The sequence below is a fragment of the Cricetulus griseus genome, chromosome 2 (genome assembly GCF_003668045.3).
Source record: "Cricetulus griseus strain 17A/GY chromosome 2, alternate assembly CriGri-PICRH-1.0, whole genome shotgun sequence".
Lineage (NCBI taxonomy): Eukaryota > Metazoa > Chordata > Mammalia > Rodentia > Cricetidae > Cricetulus > Cricetulus griseus.
Window position 1 is genome coordinate 98,112,432 of NC_048595.1, and position 21,630 is coordinate 98,134,061.

Sequence of the window (21,630 nt, forward strand, 5' to 3'; positions counted from 1 at the left end):
CTGCCTGCCTCTGCCTCCTAAGTGCTGGGATTAAAGGCATGCACCACCAACGCCCTGCTTTGTCTAGGTCTTCTTAAGGGCAGTGTATTAGGAGGTTCACATCTGGTAACTGTGATGGTAAATCTGGAGGACGATCTAGACTGTGAAGATAGACCTGCAAATCGTCTGGAGAATGGTAATTAGATAGTTAATGGTTGAACTTTCAGCAGAAAAATCAGTAAGTCTCCATTTAGTTTGTATTGGCTCCAGATAATCATACTTCACAGTTCAGGAATTCAACATGAAAAACATACCAAGGTTCCAAAACCATTTAAGAGTTGTTCACTGGGTTGAGGCGATGGTTCAGTGGTGGTACACTCACCTAGCATGTGTGTAGCCCTGACTGTAACCCCTAGTACTGTAGAGAAGACAAGACAAAACACTGATACAAATTAAGGCAAGAGTGGCAACACGGAGAATAAGTAATTTACTAATGCCTGGTTTTTAAAACATTTGTATTTAATATGTGAATACTCATTTATTCCAAATATTTTTACTAAAGCCTAAAAGAGTATATTATGTAAGACTAAAACTCTATAACATGAGTAAAAAAAAATTGAGAGGGCACTAAAAATAGAACTAAAATTTAGCTTTTCACTGTTCCTGTTGTACCCACCTTTGAGAATCTATACATTCAACCATATTAATAAAGAACTGACTTCAAATCAGTCTATATTGACCAACTTCTAGGTAATAATACCTTGTGGAAAGCTAAAAAATTTTCAACCTTAGTATCGAAAATTTAATTAGATGTCTACTCACATTTAAAGCATCATCCGAACTCCTTTGCCTTAGTCCTTTTGGATCACAATGGAAATAATCAACAAAGGTTTTCTGAACTATGTTCCCAAGCCCCAAGTATAACATGTCCCTGGTCATGCAGGGACTTCATCAGGCAGGTGGAGACAAAAAAAAAATATTTTCTCTAGCCAATAACTAGCTGTTTTTGTATTTATTTTTAATTGCTATCCAACTGCTGTCTTCTAGTACAACATAACTGAAATTATAAATACTGGCCTTTCCTGTCCGGTTTTTATAATTTTGGAGCAGTAAGTTCATTCTTTGTCTGTTTAGTGTCATTGTTTCTGCCCAATGAATAGTATCCCTTGTTAGGAATGATGTCAATAAAATGAATAAGGCGGTTGGCCATAGCATAGAAAGCTGCAATGGTAGCTATGTCCCAGGCATCTTCTCTATTGAAGCCATGCATTTCAAGCTTTTTGAAATGGTCATCTGTTATGTCATCAGCTTGGGAAACAGCAAGTGCAAACTCTACCATTGCTTTTTCTCGAGCAGGGAGGTCAGACTTTCTCCAGTTTATACAGACCTGCAATGAAACACACAATCAGAACCTTAGTCCATTATAATACAGCTAATATAATCCAAGGTCCAATGAAATCAATGGGGGAAAGGCTCTCAAGATTATTCTAGAATAAAGGGAACAAAGTCAGGCCAAAAAGATAAATATCTTGGTCAAGCCTAATGGAATATAAACCTGGAAATCTAGTTCAAAGCCATGTCAAGCAAGAAGTGTTTTTTTCAGGACCAGAAAGATGCCTCAGTGGTTAGGAGGCATCCTCTTGCAGAGGATCTAGGTTCAGTTCACAACCATCTGTAACTCCAGTTTCAGGAGATCTGACACTCTCTTCTGACCTCCAAGGGCACCAAGCACACATGCAGGCAAAGCACACACAAACATAAAAATAAGTGTTTTTTTAAAAAGTCCTTTTGCTTGTTCTATCTTCAAAACCCTCTTTATTTTCAGGCTTGAAAGGTGACAACAGTTAAGAGCATTTACTGCTCTTGCCAGGATCCAGGTTCAGTGCCCAGCACCCACATGCAGGTTCACATCTTAAGTAACCCCAGTTGGGGGGGGGGGTCCAACACCCTCTTCTAGCCTCTGAGGGTACCTGCATGCATGTGGTTGGTACACATATACTCATGCAGGCTTGCATGCATACTCTAATTTTAAAAAAGAAAGCAACTCTTTTTTTTCTACCTGGACACAGTGGCAATCTCTTCTTCTCAAAGCTTAGACAGGAGGATTGCTTAATTCAGTTTAGTAAAAGTCTGGGCAAAAAAGCAAGACTGTATCTCTTAAAAAGAAACAAACGAATCCTCCCGTTTCCTCTAAATACCCATGACTTAAATAATCTTAGAATCAGACACAGAAACTTCTTTATGTGAAGAGCTTGCCTTCCAGATGAGAACAGTAGAGCTCAAAGGCTTACCCATCTATCCCTAGTGATGCCCAATCAAAACATAATATTTGGGAAATTAATAGTTTCTACTTATCCAAGTATGGTGGCTCATGCTGAGGCAGGAGGCTCCCTGAGAGTATGAGTCTACCTAGGCTTCACAGTGAATCCCAAGCCATCCTGGGCTACAGCACAAGAGACTGTCTCACAAAGCTAAATCCCAAAACAAAAACAAGAAGACCCTTAAGAATGTGTTTGACATTTCATATTTATTATAGCATTCTCTGAGCAGCAGTATTTGTATTATCCCTATTTTACTAAGAGGAAACTGCAGTTCAAAGAAGCAAAGAACTTCCCTAAGGTCACATGGCTACATCATGGCAGAGCTGGGGTCAGGTCTCCAGTACTTGAGGTCCCACAGATTGCACTAATAATCATTTTTTCTGCTGGCATAAAATACTGGAAGCCACTAAACACTAAAAATATCAGACCAACTTAGCAACCACAGTATGACATGCTTAATGGCAACCAGGAGGCATGCCTGACAAAGCCTAAATGAGCAAGGAGCAGCTGACTGAAGGAGGCACTATACAGGACAAAGGGGCTGATATGGAAGTTACCTGAAGGCTAGCAACACAATCTGCACCCAGGTAGGTTAGGAGAGAAGACTATAGGGGTAGAAAGACTGATGAATCTCAACTTCTGAATAATTCAGAGAAAATTTCCTTAGTTCCCCAGCTCCAAAAGCAAGGGATTTCATTATAGAAATTAGAACTGGGGAAGCTTGGTGGCAAATCCTCATTGGCTGTTTCTATCCTCAGCCTATCTTCCAATAATTATGATGACCTCTGATGATCAAAGCCTGATGTGAGATGAATTAAGGACAGAGTAAGTCACTGACTTGGGAAACAGGAACAACTCAACAATCAATTTTGGTGATAAGAAAGGGCAGAGACCATTCCAGAAAGATAAAAGAGATTGGCCCAAAGCCTGAGACCAGCACTGAAAAAATAAAAGAAAAGCTAATAATCTTGACTTGGTTCCTCTTAGAATAATCAGTGGATGTATCATTTAACACTGGAAAATGTAAGCAGTACGGCATGGCAGAAAAGAACAGCTTTTCCCAGGTGGTGGTGATGGTACATACTTTTAATCCCTTGGGAGGCACTTGGGAGGCAGAGGTAGGTGGATCTCAGTGAGTTCAAGGCCAGCCTGGTCTACAAAGCGAGTTCAAGGACAGGCAGGACAGTCCCACAGAGATACCCTGTCTTGGAAAACCAAACCCAACCCAACCAAACCAAACAACCCCCCCCCAAAAAAAAACAAACAAGTTTTGAAATAAGACTATCATCTTACAGTCTTATCATGCTTACCCTCATCATGCTGAGGGCAACCTCTGAACTGATAGTATAAAATGGTTAAAGTAAGACTCACTTTAGAGAAAAGAAAATATAGGTCAAGTAACCAGTACATCTGGCATCAGTTACTTCCTACCTCCAAATCACATATATACAGAAGCATGAAATAGTGATGGGATCTAGAAGTGAACTCCAATAGTGGGAAGAACTTTAAGTGTATGTTTATGCCCTGCACCATATAATGACATGGGTTTCGACCCTTTTCCAGGTAGAGAGAGGCCCTAAAACTGACACAGGACGGTGGGCACCCACCTGGTCAGAGAGTACTGGGTTCTTCGAGTAGAGCCTGTATAGGGCACTGTGGACAACAACACTGTATAGGCACCTTACACCCAGGCTGGTCACTGCGATGATGAGTTCCTTGTCAGCTTTGCTGAGCCGACCTGGAGAGGAAAAGGAAAAGAGACCCATCTAGAACCCCAACAGAACCTGGGCAAGTTTTATCAACAACTCTGCCCATCTATCTACTTGCCTATCCTTATTTACACATCCATTCTAGTTTCTTGTTGTCTTCATATCACTCTTTCTTCCTAAAGTCAACTTGTTCTTTTGTTTGTTTGTTTTTGTTTTTTGAGACAAGGTTTCTCTGTGGCTTTGGAGGCTGTCCTGGAACTCGCTCTTGTAGACCAGGCTGGCCTTGAACTCACAGAGATCCGCTGGCCTCTGCCTCCTGAGTGCTGGGATTAAAGGCGTGTGTCACCATTGCCTGGCCTCAACTTGTTCTTTTACTGTCTGTTTCTCCTCTCAAGAGTATATGTGAGCCAGATGGTGGTGGTACATGCCTTTAATCTCAGCACTCGGGAGGCAGAGGCAGGCGATTTCTGTGAGTTCAAGGCCAGCCTGGTCTACAGAGCAAATTCCAGGACAGACTACACAGAGAAACCCTAACTCAAAAAACAAAACAAACAAACAAACAAAGAAGAGTATATGTGAAACTTCTGGTAAGGCCCTATTGCTGAAGACAATACCTATATATCTTATTGAACATAGAGAAGTTGTGCTAATGCCTAGCTAAAGCTTTTCATCCCTACTGTCTAGTGTTCATGGTACTGGAAGGTACTTTTCATACTAGCAGAAGAGAAAAGTAACCACCAACCCAGCTACAAACCCTTAAGTCTACAATGGTGACTGTCTGTGTAATACGAAGGTACAATAGTGGCACAAAAGTTGTGGGAGTAGGGGCTGGAGAGATGGCTCAGAGGTTAAGAGCACTGACTGCTCTTCCAGAGGTCCTGAGTTCAATTCCCAGCAACCACATGGTGACTCACAACCATCTGTAATGAGATCTGGTGCCCTCTTCTGGTGGGCATATATACATGAAGCAGAATGTTGTACACATAATAAATAAATAAAATCTTAAAAAAAAAAGTTGTGGGAGTAACCAAGCACTCTATGAGATGGAACCATGCCTGGCACTGCTCAGGTACCCAAGAACCTAGACTAGATATAGCATGAACTAAGAGGGAAACCACATACTATTGTTCTGCTAAAGGAATATAACAATAAAATGTCCATTCCTAATGGACATTTCTGCTATGCCTGTAGATCAGTGCTTCCTCCTACAGTAGATGGGAACTAATACGGAGACCCACAACTGGACAATATGCAGACAGTGAGAAACTTTGTAATACTCAAACATAAATGGGATATATTTATCAAATCTCTTCCCTCAGGGATCAGGGAGCTATGTGGAAGAGAAGGCAGAAAGATTTTAAGAGTCAGTAGAGATGCAAGACACCAAGTGTGGTGATATTTTGTTTATGATCTAACAAATAAAGCTTGCCTAAAGATTAGAGTAAAAAGCTAACCGCATTAGTTAGCCAAAGAAGTCAGGCAGTGGTAGCACACACCTTTAATCCCAGAAGCCACACTAATTAGCTATAGAGGCTAGGCAGAGGCCTTTAATCCCAGCACTTGGTAGTCTAGTGACAGGCCAGGAAGAACCAACATGACAGACTTGCTATCTCCCAATATGGTGTTCACTGGTTACTTGCCAGGGACCATGATGCATGTGTTTTATCACAGTCCTAGGGAGACAGAGGCATGGGGAGCTCTGTAAGACCAGTCTGGTCTTCATAGTGAGCTCCAGGCCAGCCAAGATTCACAGTGAGACCATCTCAACAAACAAACAAAACCAAAACAATCATCTTTTATTCCCCTTTTCTTTTAATAATTAGGATCTCCTAATGCAGCTGAGCACATGGGCATACCCTCCTTTGTAGCTAAATGTGATGGACAAAATCCAGCCTGTGAGATGTAAGTGGGAGTAATGTGTACAACTCCTATGTCCTGACCTTATGACCACCACTGCTGGTGACATTCATGAGCCAGCATAAGCCTGTAGGCAAGGGCAGTTCCTAAAATTAAGAAAACAGTATATTGCCAGGCAGTGGTGGTGCACAACTTTAATCCCAGCACTCAGGAAGCAGAGACAGGTGGATCTCTGTGAGTTCAAGGCCAGCCTGGTCTACAAAGTGAGTTCCAGGACAGCCAGGGCTACATAGAGAAACCCTGACTTGAACCACGCCCTCCAAAAAGAAAACATTATATCAACCCTTAGCAGATCATATGGAAACTATCAGATGAGAGACAGTGGAAAAAAAATCTCATTAAAACCAATGTACACTCTAGGTAGTGTAGCAACCCAAGCTGAATCCTAAGAAATAAGTCCTTGATTTCATGACTTTATTCAGAGGCTATAAAGAACCACAGATGACTTTTATTCCCTAAGAAAGAAAGATTATTATTACTTAATTTATTTAAATTCTAAAACTATAGTCATTAAGCTGCATTTGGACATTGGCTTCAAAATCTAGAGTTGCTACTGGATGTGGTGGTATATGCTTATAATCCCAGCACTAGACAAGCTGAGGTAGGAGGAATGCTTGAGTTGAGGACGAGCCAGGGCTACATAATGAGGCCCTGGTCAGTTAGGATATATAATCAGGCTCACATATTCATTCTCATTCTCTCTCATCCCTTCCACACTAACTACCACTAATAATAAAACAAACAAGAAAACAAGAGTTCAGAGATATCTCAGAAGCCGACCTGCTCTCCAATGTAGTAACCTAGGACTGGGTTAGAAATGCTAGAGGCAGAAGCCAAGCATTTGAGCTTTATCCAAGAATGTGTTAGTAATGCTTTTTCATTTACCTGTTTCTTTATTATAGATGGCATTGTAATAAGCAAAGAAAGCTCTGAATTCCAACGGCCGGTAAGACAACACTTTAAATATATTTGGTAAAAATCCTGCCTGCAGAAAAGGAAAAAGAGTCACACAAAATGAAATATAGGACCAGAATAAGCAACAATAACTAGGTACTCTTGTGTTAAATGCAATCTTGGGAAAGTTACTACCTCTCCTATGCATCCCTCACCTTTCAGAGTGTAACTGTTACTTCCAAAGTGCATATGATGGTTTTAGTAATTAACATTTGGAAATTTAAAGACTGGAACACCTGGATCAACCTATCATTTAGGTTCTCTGGCTTAGGTTAAATAAATCCCCAGCTACTAAAAGCTACTTATAAGAGCCCACCACATAGATGCTACAGAGCTGCCAGATTCCTGCCATGTATATTTGCTGTTCCTTGTTCCTAGTTTCCATAGAACATTAAAGCATTGAATTTATCTTGGATATTAGGGTCAAAAGCCTTAAAGATAAAAATCAAATCATGTAATTATTATTGATTTATATAGATGATATTACATGTATGTATAGAGATACATTGTTTTGGTTCAGTTTTATTAAAATGTATTTTCACAAAATTTTTAAGGAATTAGTTTAAGCAATGCAGTTGATTTGATACTGTGGATTTTACAATGTTACTCTACAAATGGGAAAACTAATTATTTAAAGTGGAAAAAGGAACATAACAAAAACTAAACTACAATCAAAGAGCAATTCATGGATGTACAAAGAGATATATGGATAAACATATATACACATACGAAGATACACATATGAGCAGTTTGTTACAAGCTCAAGTCCAGTTATGGTAGCTTGCTGAGATGAATACAGTATCTTTATACAACTGGCCTCAAAAAAGGCACCACTAAAAATAATGATGTTTTTATCTAAAAACATATTCAAGATAACAAAATTCCATTAAAGGAGTTTACAGGAATATTTTTTTACAAAGGAAACAGAAAAGTAGAAACCATCAACATATTAATGATGGTTAACTGTGTAATAGAATCAGATTGTTGTTTGTTTTCACTTTTCTGCTTGACTCTAGAGGAAAAAGCAAGCTGCCTATCAGTTTAGCAGCTAGCATGTATCTTGCTGAGGTATATTGGTTATATATCCGCACTACACTATAGTGCTATACAGAACTACACAGTGTGCTTCAGCCACAGTGGGCAGGGGGCTAAGGAACAGAGTAAAGACACAGAAGCCAAAAGGGAAAGCATATGGACTAAGGTACCTGGACCCAGGAAGGGGCCACCACAGTGGTAAGCTTAGGCAGACTGTGGTAAGCAGTGCTGGCGATCACACTGAGGCCAATGCAGGTGTCCACTGGCACTGGCCCCCTGCAGCAGGGTGTATCTCACCTTTTTTTCCATCTCCTCCATGAGCTCTACAATGTCAAAGGGCAGGTCCTTCTTATAGGGAACAGGGTAACGACCAATAGGTTTGGAACTTTCTTCTTTCTCATCCTCAAAAAGGTAAGAATTCAGGGTCATCACAGGCAACTTTTTCCAAACCTTACTTGCCAAAAGATGAAGAAACTAAAAGGAAATAAAGACAAGTTTAGATGAGCCACTCTATATCTGGTCCTAAAGGAGAGAGAACATACAGATCCATCTCTTGTGTTAATACCCACTGGTTAGAAGTCACTGCCTTGAGTAATGTGACAAGGATTCTGGGCCAAACATGCAACAATACTTAATTAATCAAGTAATGCTCAATGTAGGGAGGAAATATGGTGCCGCATGGAATTTATATTTGCAACCCCTGACTTGAAGTCCAGGCTTGGACAGGTGATAATGCTTCTTTTTAGTATTTACAAGGCCCTGGGTTAGCATTTACAAGGTACTGGGTGGGGGATAAAAGAAAACCAAAAAGGAAAGTCCATGTGAGGTACCATCTAATAGCAGTAAAGAAAATTAAGTGTATTAAGTGATTGCCAGGAGAACCCTAATAACAGGACTTGCTACCAACCAAACATCAAGCTTTTATACACACTTTCTAGTACTAAAATGTTTCATTTTACCAATATGAAAGATCAAGGATCAGAAAGGCTATAGTGGTCACACAGAGATAACTGTTTGAATCTGTATTGGAATCAGAACTGTCAGATTCTAGAGTCTATATTCTTCCCACTATATAGTCCTGTGTCTTAAAAAAAAAGTTAGTCAGCAGGGGCTGGCTAACTCTTAAGGGCACTGGCTGCTCTTAACTGGGGTTTGATTCCTGGCACCTATGTGACAGCTTACAATAATATGTAACTCCAATCCCAGGAGATCTGACACCCTTTTCTGACCTCCATGGACATTGCACACATGTAGTGCACAGACATACATGCAGGCAAAACACCGAGACTCATAAAGTAAAAATCAAGGTTAAAAATAAGTTAAAAAATTTTAAAGTTAGCCAACAAAAGGCAACAATACAAACAACAAAATGTTATTAACTGGGGGCTGGAGAGATGGCTCAGAGGTTAAGAGCACTGACTGCTCTTCCAGAGGTCCTGAGTTCAATTCCCAGCAACCACATGGTGGCTCACAACCATCTGTTATGAGATCTGGTGCCCTCTTCTGGTGTGCAGATATACATGGAAGCAGAATGTTGTATACATAATAAATAAATAAAATCTTTAAAAAATGTCATTAACTGAAAAGAGGGAAGCAAACAAAAATCCAAATGTGCATCCTGTTCATTTTTCTTATCATAGAATGTTATATGAAGGCTGCAGAAAACCATGATTATGCTTTTCTCGAAAGCTGTCTGCTCAGGCAAGCAGAAGCTGTGAGAATGCAATGCGGGACTGTCTGAATCAGGCTGCCTGGGTCAGCCCCACTGCTATTTATCCACTGTGTAACCTGGTGTAGGCCACCTCCCTGCCCTTCAATCTCTTCATCTGTGAGGTATGATAATAAAAGCATCAATGGTGCTATTGAAGGATTGAATGAGTTAATTTCCCTAAGACACAATTTTGCATTTAGGTATTTATTCTGTATTGATATGCCTCCTAGAGTACATAATTAATAAAATTCCAGGTTTATAATGATGATGTGTTTAAGTGTATCAAATGATACTTCCCTATATGTTTAAGTGCTAGACCCACAGAATAAATCTGGGCTTGTTCCTTTTATATCCACCCCCCACCACCATAACAAACACAAACACTTTTTTTTCTTTCCTCAGACAGGTTTCTCTGTATAGCCCTGGCTGTTCTGGAACTTGCTTTGTAGACCAGTCTGGCCTCAAACTCATAGGCACCACCATTGCTGCCACCATCACCTGGCACACACTTTTTTTTTTTTTTTTTTTTTGGAGACAGGGTTTCTCTGTGCAGCTTTGGAGCCTGTCCTGGAACTCACTCTGTAGACCATGCTGGCTTTGAACTCATATAGAGGTCCACCTGCTTCTGCTTCCTGAGTGCTGGAATTAAAGATGTGTGCCACCAGGCAAAGATTTTTTTTTTTTTAATTATGTGTATGTGTCCATTCCTGGCTATTGGACTTCAGTGCAGTTGCCCACAGAGCCCAGAAGAGGGTGTCAAGTACCCTGAAGCTGGAGTTAGAGGTAGTTGTGAGCTGCCTGACTCCATTGCTGGGAACTGAACTCAAATACCTAGAAGAGAAGCAAGCACTGTTAACTGCTGAGTCATCTCTCCAGTTCCCCACTGTGGTGTTTGAGTAAGAATGGCCCCCACAGGTTCATATATTTAAATGCTCAGTCACCAGGAAGTGACACTACTTAAAAGGATTAGGAGGAGCCCTGTAGTGGTTGGGCACTCCTTTAATCCCAGCACCTGGGAGGCAGAGGCAGATGATCTCTGAGTTCCAAGCCAACCTGGTCTATAAAGAGAGTCCGAGGACTGTCAGAACTACACAGAGAAACCCTGTTTCAAAAAAACCAAAAAGAAGAAAAAAATGATTAGAAGGTGTGATTTGTTGGAGGAGGTGTGTCCCTGGGGGTAGGCTTTAAGGTTGCAAAAGCCCATGCCAAGCCCAGAGTCTCTCTGCCTGCAGATCATGATGCAGCTCTCAGCTACTGCTCCAGCACCATGTATGCCACTATGCTCCTTGCCATGATGGAAATGGACTAAAGCTCTGAAACTGTAAGCAAGCCTCCAATATAATGTTTTCGTTTGTAAGAGTTGTCTTGGTCATAGTGCCTCTCCATAGCAATAGAACAGCAACTAAGACACCCACCTTTAAACTTGTGATGGCTACTTTAATGTAGCTCAGTCAACTTGACTGGGCAAGTATATGATTCCCAGATAACTGTTGTATTAGTTACTTTCTGGTTGCTGTGATAAAATACTAGGACCAAGGCAACTTATAGGAACAAGAGCTTACTTGGGTCTATGTAGTCAACATCTGTTAGTGTTGTAGAAGAGATTATAGGCAGGCAAAGTAAGGTCGATCCATCTCTACTCTTGTTTCAGGAATACTGTTTGACAAGGAACCAATAGAAAAAGGCTACAGAGATCCACCTGCCTCTGCCTCCCCAGTACTGGGATTAAAGGCGTGTCCATCATGCCTGGCTCAAGCTCTCTTCTTCTTCTTTGTTTGTTTTTTGTTTTTCCACGACAGGGTTTCTCTGTGTAGCTTTGGAGCCTATCCTGGAACTCGCTCTGTAGACCAGGCTGGCCTCGAACTCACAGAGATCGGCCTGCCTCTGTCTCCCGAGTGCTGGGATTAAAGGTGTGCACCATCAATGCCAAGCTCTCTTCTTATACTGGAACATATGTCTCCTCCTGCCCTGAAGTATTTGAAGCTGCCCCATCCTCAGTTCTCAAACTGTAGCCCTGCATTGAACCCATTCACATGTGGCTCTCCAGTGGGTTTACAAGTCACAAACAGTGGGACTTCTACACTCATATGAAAGAGCCTCAGATGTCATACCTATCCTGAAAAGGATCCTGGGCCCATAATGAAATAATGCCATTGTCAATCATAGTCTTCTATTGGATCTACTGCTGTGATAAATGCTCTTCATGGGCCTATTGCTGACATACACATTTCACACCCTTATTTCTATGTACACATGTATCCTACTGAAAATGAAGGTCCAGGCTGTGAGGTCCTTGCAGATGTCACTCAGCTCTCCTACCCAGTAGCCAGGATGGGGTAAATAGACACTGGTCTATGAGGTTTCCTGGGCCCAAAGTGCTGTCTTTATAACTCATACACCTGAAGGGTTACATGGGCAGTCAGACGCTGAGGCAGATGGCAGTGATGTCAGGTTAAAAGTTACAATGTATAGCAAGTCCATGAGAGTCAGGTGGGCCAGGAGCACACAAAAGGAAGGCAGGGACTATGAGGAGGAGAAGTCTCATAGAGTAGAGGGAAGAAGAAAGTTTCAGGGAAGGAGAGATGCAGACAGATAAGAGAACTAGGAGCAGCTGGATCTTCTCTTGGTGGAGTCCCTGGGCCCTGTTGCAGAGGTCTCCTGAAGGCCCAGAATGACTTAATCAGTTTTCATTTTCATATGAGATCATCACTGGGCTTAACAACACCTGAAACAGGGCTAATGCAGTGATAAGAATCAGTGTTAAAAACCAAGAAACTGTCCTTTCAACTATGGAGACTTCTAAGTCTCAATACAATGTACTCAGGAGTAAAGCACTCCTATGATATAGTCTTCATATAAAAGCAAAAAACACCCTTAGCTGGGCAGTGGTGGCACATGCCTTTAATACCAGCACTTGGGAGGCAGAGGCAGGGGGATCTCTGTGAGTTTGAGGACTGTGAGTTTCAGGGCAGGTTCCAAAGCTACAGAGAAACACTGTCTCAAAAAACCAAAATCAAAATCAAAAAGGACCTTTAAAGGCCATGTGTGGTTGTATAAATCTTTAATCCCAGAATTTGGAAGGCAGAGGCAGACAGATCTCTCTGAGCACAGGGTCAGCATGGTCTACATAGCAGGGGAGAGGGGGAAGAGGGAGGGAGGGAGGGAGGGCAGGACAACCTAGATGCCCCCCCAATGGAAGAATGGATAAAGAAAATGTGGTGCATATACACAATGGAGTACTACTCAGCAGTAAAAAACAATGGAACCTTGAAATTTGCAGGCAAATGGATGGAACTAGAAGAAACCACCTAAGTGAGGTAACCCAATCACAGAAAGACAAACATGGTATGTGCTCACTCATAAGTGGATATTAGACATGGAACAAAGGATAAACAGCAAACAATCCACAACCCCAGAGAAGCTAGGAAACAAGGAAAACCCTAAGAGAGACATGAACCCCCTGAGAAGGGGAAAGAGATAAGATCTCCTGAGTAAATTGGGAGCATGGGGGGATAGAAGAGGGAGGTAGGAGAGAGAGAAGAGGAGGGATGAGAAGTGAAGGGTCAGGAAGGTAAAGGTTTTTTGTTTTTTTTTTTTTTTTTTGTTTTGTTTTGTTTTTTGAGAAAGGGTTTCTCTGTGTAGCATAGGCTTTCCTGGAACTAGCTCTGTAGATCAGGCTGGCCTCAAACTCACAGAGATCCACCTGCCTCTGCCTCCCGAATGCTCCCATCTTCGTTTCTTTCTTGTGTCAGTCTGTTCCAAAAATCTATGTCTAGTCACTATGCTGGTGCTCCCCAGTCTTCATTAGTGAGGACTTGTCAGTGTGAATCAAAGTGCAACTCCTTTACTTTTACTGGTGTTCTACATTGTTGTTTTGCTATTTGGGGTCCCTTGAATTTTCCCATGAATTTGAAAAGTAATTTTTCAGTTTCTGCAGTGAAGCCAGTGGGAATTTTTGATGTTTTATGGTTTCTCAGCTCTGAACTCCTAAGTCTGCCTCTGCCTCTTCAGTGCTAGTAGTGCAGCTGCATACCACCAAACATTAGATCTTAATGCCTTTCAGAGTTCTAGTTACAATGGTGTTCACAGTTTTTAAGGTTGCCTCAATGTTTGAGAGTGCGCAGTCCATAGTCATCGTGGAAGGGAAACCTCGGTGGCTGGAGGCTCCAGGGCAGCAGGAATCCACCCCCCCTGCCCCCCCTAGCTTATTCTGTTACATTTGTTCTTCAGGATTTTGTTCCCTTTGATGTTGCTTTTACTGGAATCATTTCCAAACTTCATTTGGGCCATTTCTTTCCTTTCCTTTTTTTTTTTTTTCTAGAAAGGGCCTCATATAGCCCAGGTTCACTTTGAAATCATTATACTGAGCTGTTTATTTCAAGTGTACAAAAATGCAATAGATTTCCTTGTATTGTTCTTGAATTCTGTTCCCTCACTGAACTTGTTATGTTTTATTTTGTGGAATTCTTAGGATTTTCTATATGCTAGATCATGTCAACTGCACAATACATATATCTTTGCTTCAATGGTAATTTTTATTAACTTTTCTTACATAATTGCCCTTGGTAGAATTTCTATTATATGTTAAACAGAGCACCAAGAGCAGACTTCCTTGGACTTTGTCAAATGGTATACATGCATCCACTAAGTTGTGTTTTAATTCTTCATGTTTGGTATTTTTCATCGGAGAAATCATATAGGTCTAGGCAGACTCTTCATTGCTGTTCCTACTAACCCCATGAGAACTTACATTATTATTTATTACTATGCTGCCTCTGTTCCAAATCACCTGTACTGACTGCTCTGATAAGACAGATCTGGGCATTTAAAACATTTTTCCTTTGCTATTATGACAATAAGCTTAGTACACAGAAAGTCCAGAAGCAGCATTGCATGAGAACTGGATTTACTTCCTGGACCCAATATGCTCATCAACATTCCTGCCAATTTGACTGCTTCCTCAGCACTTGCTGCCACTTTGCTTGGTGGCCAGCAGCTCCCTAGTTCTGTATCAGGCAGTTTTGTGACAGAGGCCTCTAGGAAATCCTTTTCAAAGAACAGCTCGATGACTACCTTTCTCCAGCACCTCAGACCTGCCAGCAATTCCTGAAGGTGGATTTATGGAAAGTTGTACTGGACGATTCCCATTGTGTCTTAGTGAGCCAGGAGCACACAATCTCCTGGACCACTGCATTTTCTCCATGGGACTAGGAGACAAGTGAACCAGTGCTGATGCTCCTGCTGTTTTCAGTCTTTTGTTTTGTTTTGTTTTGTTTTTTCCGAGACAAGGTTTCTCTATGGCTTTGGAGGCTGTCCTGGAACTAGCTCTTGTAGACCAGGGTGGTCTCGAACTCACAGAGATCCTCCTGCTTCTGCCTCCCGAGTGCTGGGATTAAAGGTGTGAGCCACCAACGCCCGGCGCTGCTTTCAGTCTGAAGAGTAACAAAAACTTCTTGCCTGAGCCATCAAATCTCATCTACTTTTGGTACCAATGATGTTGTGTCGTAAGAACTTGCTTTCTGCTTAGTCGTTGTCTTAGTTACTATTCTGCTGTAAAGGGACACCATGACCAAGACAACTCTTATAAAGGACAGCATTTAACTGGGGGCTTGATACAGTTTTAGAGGTTTAGTCCATGATCATCATGGTAGGGAGCATGGCAGCCATGCAGGCAACATGAAGTAGCTGTGAGGTTTATATGCCAATCCTTAGTCAGCAGGCAGAGAGAAGGGGAGATATGCAGACTGACTGACAGACAGACAGACACTACGTCTGGTATGGGCTTCCGAAACCTCAAAGCATACCCTCTGTGACATACCTCCTCCAACAAGGCCATAACTTTTTTTTTTTACGGTTTTTACAAATATTGTTTATTTTAATGAATCTGGTACAGATGATGTCCCTTGAAAACCCATGTCCCAGGCCAAAAAGTACAAACAGAATCAAAAGGAGCAGTGTCTGTTGCATACACTTCTGCATGAGTAACTGTTACTAACTGCTGATGAAAATTACAGCTTTCCTGGGATCTTCAGACAGCCTGTCTTACTCTTAGGATGCTTTCTTTCTCTCCAGTGAAGCCATCTTTGGAGATAGTTGTTACTCTCACTGCATCTGTCACCTTGACTACAAACGTGATATTCTTCTTTTGGTCCAGACCCTCAGATTTTAAAAGTAGCTTCAAGCTGAGGAAAGATCATTTTCCCATAGTTCAGTTCTCTGGAAAAGTTCCGCCTCCCACTGAAAATCACAGTCCAGGAGTGAAGCAACTGCATGCTGGAACTTCAGAGCCAATTGGAAGGTCATAGGAAAGCTCCCACTAGTTGATCTTTTATCATCACAAAACCTGAAATGCACAGTCCTGAAAAGGGCAGCCTCTCTGTGCACACATGACTTTTTTAAAATAAGAAGGGCAATATTAAGGAAGCTGAGGTCTGATCACCAAAAATCAGCACAACGAAGAAAACAACCAATAATGAACATTGAACAATAGAATTCAGATTACCAGATGGTCTAAAGAGATGGAGTGCCAGTATTCAATCTTCATTTTGAACACCACATTACAAAAGAACTATTTTTAAAAATAAAAAGGATTAAGGGAAAAGGAAAAAAATAAAAAGAATTATCTAAACCTTAGAATGACCCCCAGTTTGTTCCTGATAAACTTCAATCACATCTTCTTCCTCCATTCCCAGTTCTTTTTTTTTATAGTAGAGTTAACTTTATTAAAATACATAATTGTTTACAAAGATGCTAGTAATTTATATATGGTGATAAGCTAGATTTATATGAAATATATCATCTTTAAATTTTCTATAATCTTTTTTTCCAACTTTTTTATTTGAATTAGGAACAGGATTGTTTTACATTCCCAGTTCTTTTGGAGTATGATTATCAGCAAGTCTCTGACCTTCAAAGAGAAACCTGAGTGAATTCATTGGAACACTCTGTCTTTGACAGTATGACTCTTTGAGTTTCTTGAGATGTGTTGTCATTTTCACTTTGAAATGTATTTCACTGCTATCCTGTCCAGTAACTTTGAGTTTAATGTATTCTCCTTCCTTCTTATCCCCTAAGCCCTCAGTTGAAGGTTTTGCCTCCTGGTCAAACATGGTGACGGTGGCTTTGCCTGGGGGGGGGGGGTCTCCACACCACAGCGGCCTCCAGCAGGCAGAACCTCACTCTGAGGTTTACAAATCTGTCTCTTTCCCACAGCACAACCTTTTTTTGTTGTTTTTGTTTTTTTAAGAGACCAGGATTCTCTGTCTAACAGCCCTAGCTGTCCTAGTAACTCAGTATATAAACCAGGCTGGCCTTGACCTCACAGAGATTTGCCTGCCTCTGCCTCCCTAGTGTGCACTACCACGGATTGGCAAGGCCACACCTCCTAATCCTTCCAAGCAGTTCACCAATTGAAGACTAACCATGCAAATGTATGAGCCTATGGGTTGTTATCATTCAAACCATCACAGTCATGTAAAATTTAAAGTACTGCTACTTCTTGCTATCCTATTTGAAACTGAGCTTTTTCCTAACAAAGGTACACAAATGGGTGGCATGTCACATATGCATATGTTATAAAATGAAAATATAAACTAGAAAGATACATGCTTGTATTAGAAATGCAAATGGCAGGCATGTGGTGGTGGCCCATGTCTTTAACACTAGTACATAGGAGGCAAAGGCAGGTGGATCTCTGAGTTCCAGGTCATCCTGGTCTACAGTAAGATCCAGGACAGCCAGAGATGCACAGAGAAACCCTGTCTCAAAAAAAAAAGAAGGAGGAGGAGGAGGAGGAGGAGGAGGAGGAGGAGGAGGAGGAGAAGGAGGTGGAAGAGGAAGAGGAGAAGGAGGAGGAGGAGGAGAAGAAGAGGAAAACACAAAAGGCAAAACTGTTGGAAACCAGAAAACTATGTAACTGGGGTATTATTAGTTCTGTATTGTAGTATATGAGGACCCAACTTGAATGCCATTCCAAATAAGAATCTATTAATAGCTGAAAACACAAGCTCAGATTTGGGAAAGAAAATGGAGAAGTATATGGTATTTTATGGAACTGCAAACACACTTAGTGTTTCTGTAGGCCTTATATTTGAGAAGTTATAATTTTTTGTAATTAAAAATCTGTGTAATAATGCTGTGAAATAATCTGGTACACCGTGAAGATATGTTGCTCTCATTGTTAATAAAAAGCTGATTGGTGGATAGTTAGGCAAGATTTTTGGAACAGAAAGAATGTTGGAGAAGTAAAGCCACAAGCCTCTGGGCAGCACACAGATTAATAGAAATGGGTTGATTTAAGTTTCAAGAACTAGTTAGTAATAAGCCTGAGGTACTGGCTGAGCATTTATAATTAATAATAAGCCTCTGTGAGGTTATTTGGGAGCAACTGCCAGTACAGGGAAAAACTCTGCCTACCTACGGCACCGGATATGAGGCTGGGATTTCCACTTATGACCTAACAAAGTTTAGTATAATGATTCTAGGCATTCAGTCTGAGGTTTCGAAGAGACAAGATTGCCCCTTTGGTCTGAGGAGTCAGTAGAGCTTTATGTAGAGCGTCAGCGCCTCCAGAAACTATCTGACCACTGGAGCCAGAGCCGCAGCCTCATCCCTGCCGGCACCTGGAGAAGTGACCACCAGAGCCATGGCCGCACCTGTGCCATCTGAGTCTTGGGCCCAACTACACCTAGAGGAGCAATCACCAAGGCTCAGCTCCACCTGCACTGGAAGGAGCATTCAACCGAGCCACAGCCCCCAACTACACCAATTGGAGGAAGAGGGACTGCCTGAAGCACAGGCTCCACCTGTACCAATTGGAAGTAGAGATGGGTAGACAATAAGGTAAGAATACTCTCAACAACATAAAGAGCAATACAGCACCACCACCAGAAACTAGTAAGTGGTTTACAGCAACAAGACATGAACTTCCCAATGCAGATGAAGCAGAAGAAAACGATATTAAAAATAACTTTATGAGCCAGGCGTTGGTAGTGCACGCCTTTAATCCCAGAACTCGGGAGGCAGAGGCAGGCGGATCTCTGTGAGTTCGAGGACAGCCTGGTCTACAAGAGCTAGTTCCAGGATAGCCTCCAAAGCCACAGAGAAACCCTGTCTCGAACCCCCCCCCCAAAAAAAAGAAGGGTGTGACTTTATATGGGCTGGAGAGATGGCTCAGAGGTTGAGAGCACTGACTGCTCTTCCAGAGGTCCTGAGTTCAATTCCCGGCAACCACATAGTGGTTCACAACCACCTTGAATGAGATCTGGTGCCCTCTTCTGGACTTCAGGGCACATGCAGGCAGAAGACTGTATACTTACTGTGTGTGTGTGTTTCTTTTTTTTCTTATGTATACAGTCTTCTGCCTGCACACCAGCAGAGGGCAGAAGCCAGCCTGGTTTACAAAACTACACAGAGAAACCCTGTCTCGAAAAATTAAAAAAAAAAAAGGACACAGGCTAACAGATTGGATAAGAAGACAGAATCCATCCTTCTGCTGCATACAAGAAACACACCCAACTACAAAGATAGGTTTTACCTCAGCAAAGGGTTGGGAAAAGATTTTCTAATCAAATGGACCTAAGAAACAATCTGGTGTAGTTATCCTAATATAAAATCTAACAGATTAGACTTCAACTAAAATTAGTCAAAAGAGATTTTAAAAAGATGATTTCATATTCATCACAGGAAAAAAATCCATCAAGTCTCAATTCTGAATATCTATGCCCCAAATACAAGGGCACCCTCATTTGTAAAAGAAACATTACTAAAGCTTAAATCACACATTAAGCCCCATGTACTAATAGTAGGAGACTTCAACACCCCATTCTTCTGGACAGGTCTCCCAGACAGAAACTTAACAGAGACATAAAGGAACTAACATGTTATGACTCAAATGGGCCTAACAGACATCTACAGAACATTTCACCTAAACACAAAACAATAAACCTTCTTCTTAGCACCCCATGGAACTTTCTCTAAAATTGACAACATACTTGGTAACAAAGCAAACCTCAACAGATACAAAAAAACTGAAATAGCCTCCTGTATCTTATTGGATCACCATGGCTTTAAAGTTAGAATTCAACAACAACACTAATTGCAGAAATCCCATGAACTCATGGAAATTGAACAATACTCAACTGAGAAATCACTGGGTCAAGAAGACAAATTAAAGACTTCCTAAAATTCTATGAAAATGACAGCACAACATATCCAAACCTATGGTGCAGGGATACAATGAAACAGTGATAAGAGGAAAGTTCATAGTGCTAAATGCCTACATGAAGAAGCTAAAGAAATCCCACACTAGCAAACTAACAGAACAATTGAAAGCTCCAGAACAAAAAAGAAGCAAACTCACCCAGGAGGAATAGATGGCTAGAAATAATCAAATTGAGGGCTGGAATAAATAAAATAGAAACAAAGAACACAACACAAAGAATGAATGAGACAAAGAGTTGGTTCTTTGAGAAAATCAACAAGATAGACAACTCTTTATCCAAACTAACCAAAAGATACAGAGAGAACATCCAAATTAACAAAATCAGAAATGAAAAGGGAGACTGACAAAGAGGTAATCCAGAGAATCATCAGGTCATACTTTGAAAACCTGTACTCCAAAAATTGAAAACTTTAAAGGAAATGAAAAATTTCTGGATAAGTACCACATACCAAAATTAAATCAAGACCAGATAAACAAATTAAACAGACCTATAATCTTCTATGGAGACAGAAACAATAATCAAAAGTCTCCCAACCAATAAAAAACCATGGACAGATGGTTTCAGTGCAGAATTCTACCAGAACTTCAAAGAGGAGCTAATACCAATACTCATCAAATTGTTCGACATAACAGAAACAGAAAGAATATAAAATATAAAATTTAGACTCACAAAGATAAAATTGATAATAGAGTATTTTCTCTACTTTTGCCAAACATAAATGGGCTAGATATTGTAACTGTAATTCTTACTTGATAACTGTTTTTTGTTACATATTGTTTTATTATGTTAATGTTAAAACCTTTCTTTTTAATTAGACAAAAAGGGGGAAATGTTGTGGAATAATCTTTTACACTGTGAAGATGTGCTGCTCTCAATGTCAGTTAAAAGCTTATTGGCCAATAGCTAGGCAGGATTTGGGGGGCAGAGAGAATGCTGGGATGAAGAAGAGCAGAGTCAGAGGCATCACCAGTCAGACAGAAAGGAAGCAGGACATGCAAGAGAGGTATGAAGCTAGGAGCCAGCACACAGCTTAATAGAAATGGATTAGTTATGTTGTAAGAACTAGTTAGTAATAAGCCTGAGTTATTAGACGAGCATTTATAATTAAGAGTAAGCCTCAGTGTAGTTATCTGGGGGCAACTGCCAAGACAGAGAAAAACTCTGCTTACACAGCAACTAATCCCTTTTGTGGTGAGATAACTGTGAGCAATTACAGATTAAATGCTATACTTGAAATAAAGGTATTAATAATACCTTCATGTGCTTTTTTTGTTGCTGTTGGTTTGGACTTCATTTTAATTTTTAGAAACCAGTAAACTAAAATCATCAAAGGTCAACTATAAAAGTTACCTCTTGTAGAACACATATCTTGACCTGCCCTCCACCTTCTTCCCTATATTAGGAAAGGAGACACAGAGGATGCCTGTATCAGGTTATTACTGACAACATAATGTTGGGGAATTTCCTATGGAGTCAATGAATTCTCCAAGGAACCAGGGTTCAGCTTGCCTGCCTTACTCAGATAACCTGCTCAGAACAAATCTTCATATAGTTGTTGCGTCTCAAACCCAGGAGAAAAGCTGAAATGCCTATTTAATATATCAAAGCTGGACCTGGCTGCCAGGTTCTTCTAGCATTCCTCAGTCCCTATCTCTTACGGGGTATGGTTGGCACACCCTGCCCTCTACCCTGAACTCTCTAGCCCAGGGGCTGCGTTACACTTCCCTGAGAGGTTCTTTCCTATGTAATCCAGACATTTTGGTTGCCAGCCCCTTTGGAAC

General features: G+C 41.0%; 1 protein-coding gene and 1 pseudogene across 1 annotated transcript; both read right to left on the bottom strand.

Annotated features, from left to right (window-relative positions):
* Nucleotides 1-1,072: 1,072 nt before the first annotated feature.
* Nucleotides 1,073-8,344, bottom strand: LOC118238169. Its single transcript, XM_035438691.1, has 4 exons — nt 8,213-8,344; nt 6,812-6,911; nt 3,908-4,038; nt 1,073-1,366 (listed from the first exon to the last, which is right to left on the bottom strand). The coding sequence occupies exons 1-4, from the start codon at nt 8,342-8,344 to the stop codon at nt 1,073-1,075; spliced, it is 657 nt and encodes a 218-aa protein (XP_035294582.1).
* A 7,905-nt stretch (nt 8,345-16,249) lies between these two features.
* LOC118238221 lies at nt 16,250-16,747 on the bottom strand (annotated as a pseudogene).
* Nucleotides 16,748-21,630: the final 4,883 nt, after the last annotated feature.

Bases quoted from the DNA above. Each gene is read 5' to 3' on its own strand.
- LOC118238169 (XM_035438691.1), bottom strand. From the start codon at position 8,344: ATGACCCTGAATTCTTACCTTTTTGAGGATGAGAAAGAAGAAAGTTCC. The intron at 6,912-8,212 runs GTGAGATACACC...CCTTTTCTGCAG, and splicing joins TGGAGGAGATGGAAAAAAAG to GCAGGATTTTTACCAAATAT. The intron at 4,039-6,811 runs GTAAATGAAAAA...TTTCCTCTCCAG, and splicing joins CATCTATAATAAAGAAACAG to GTCGGCTCAGCAAAGCTGAC.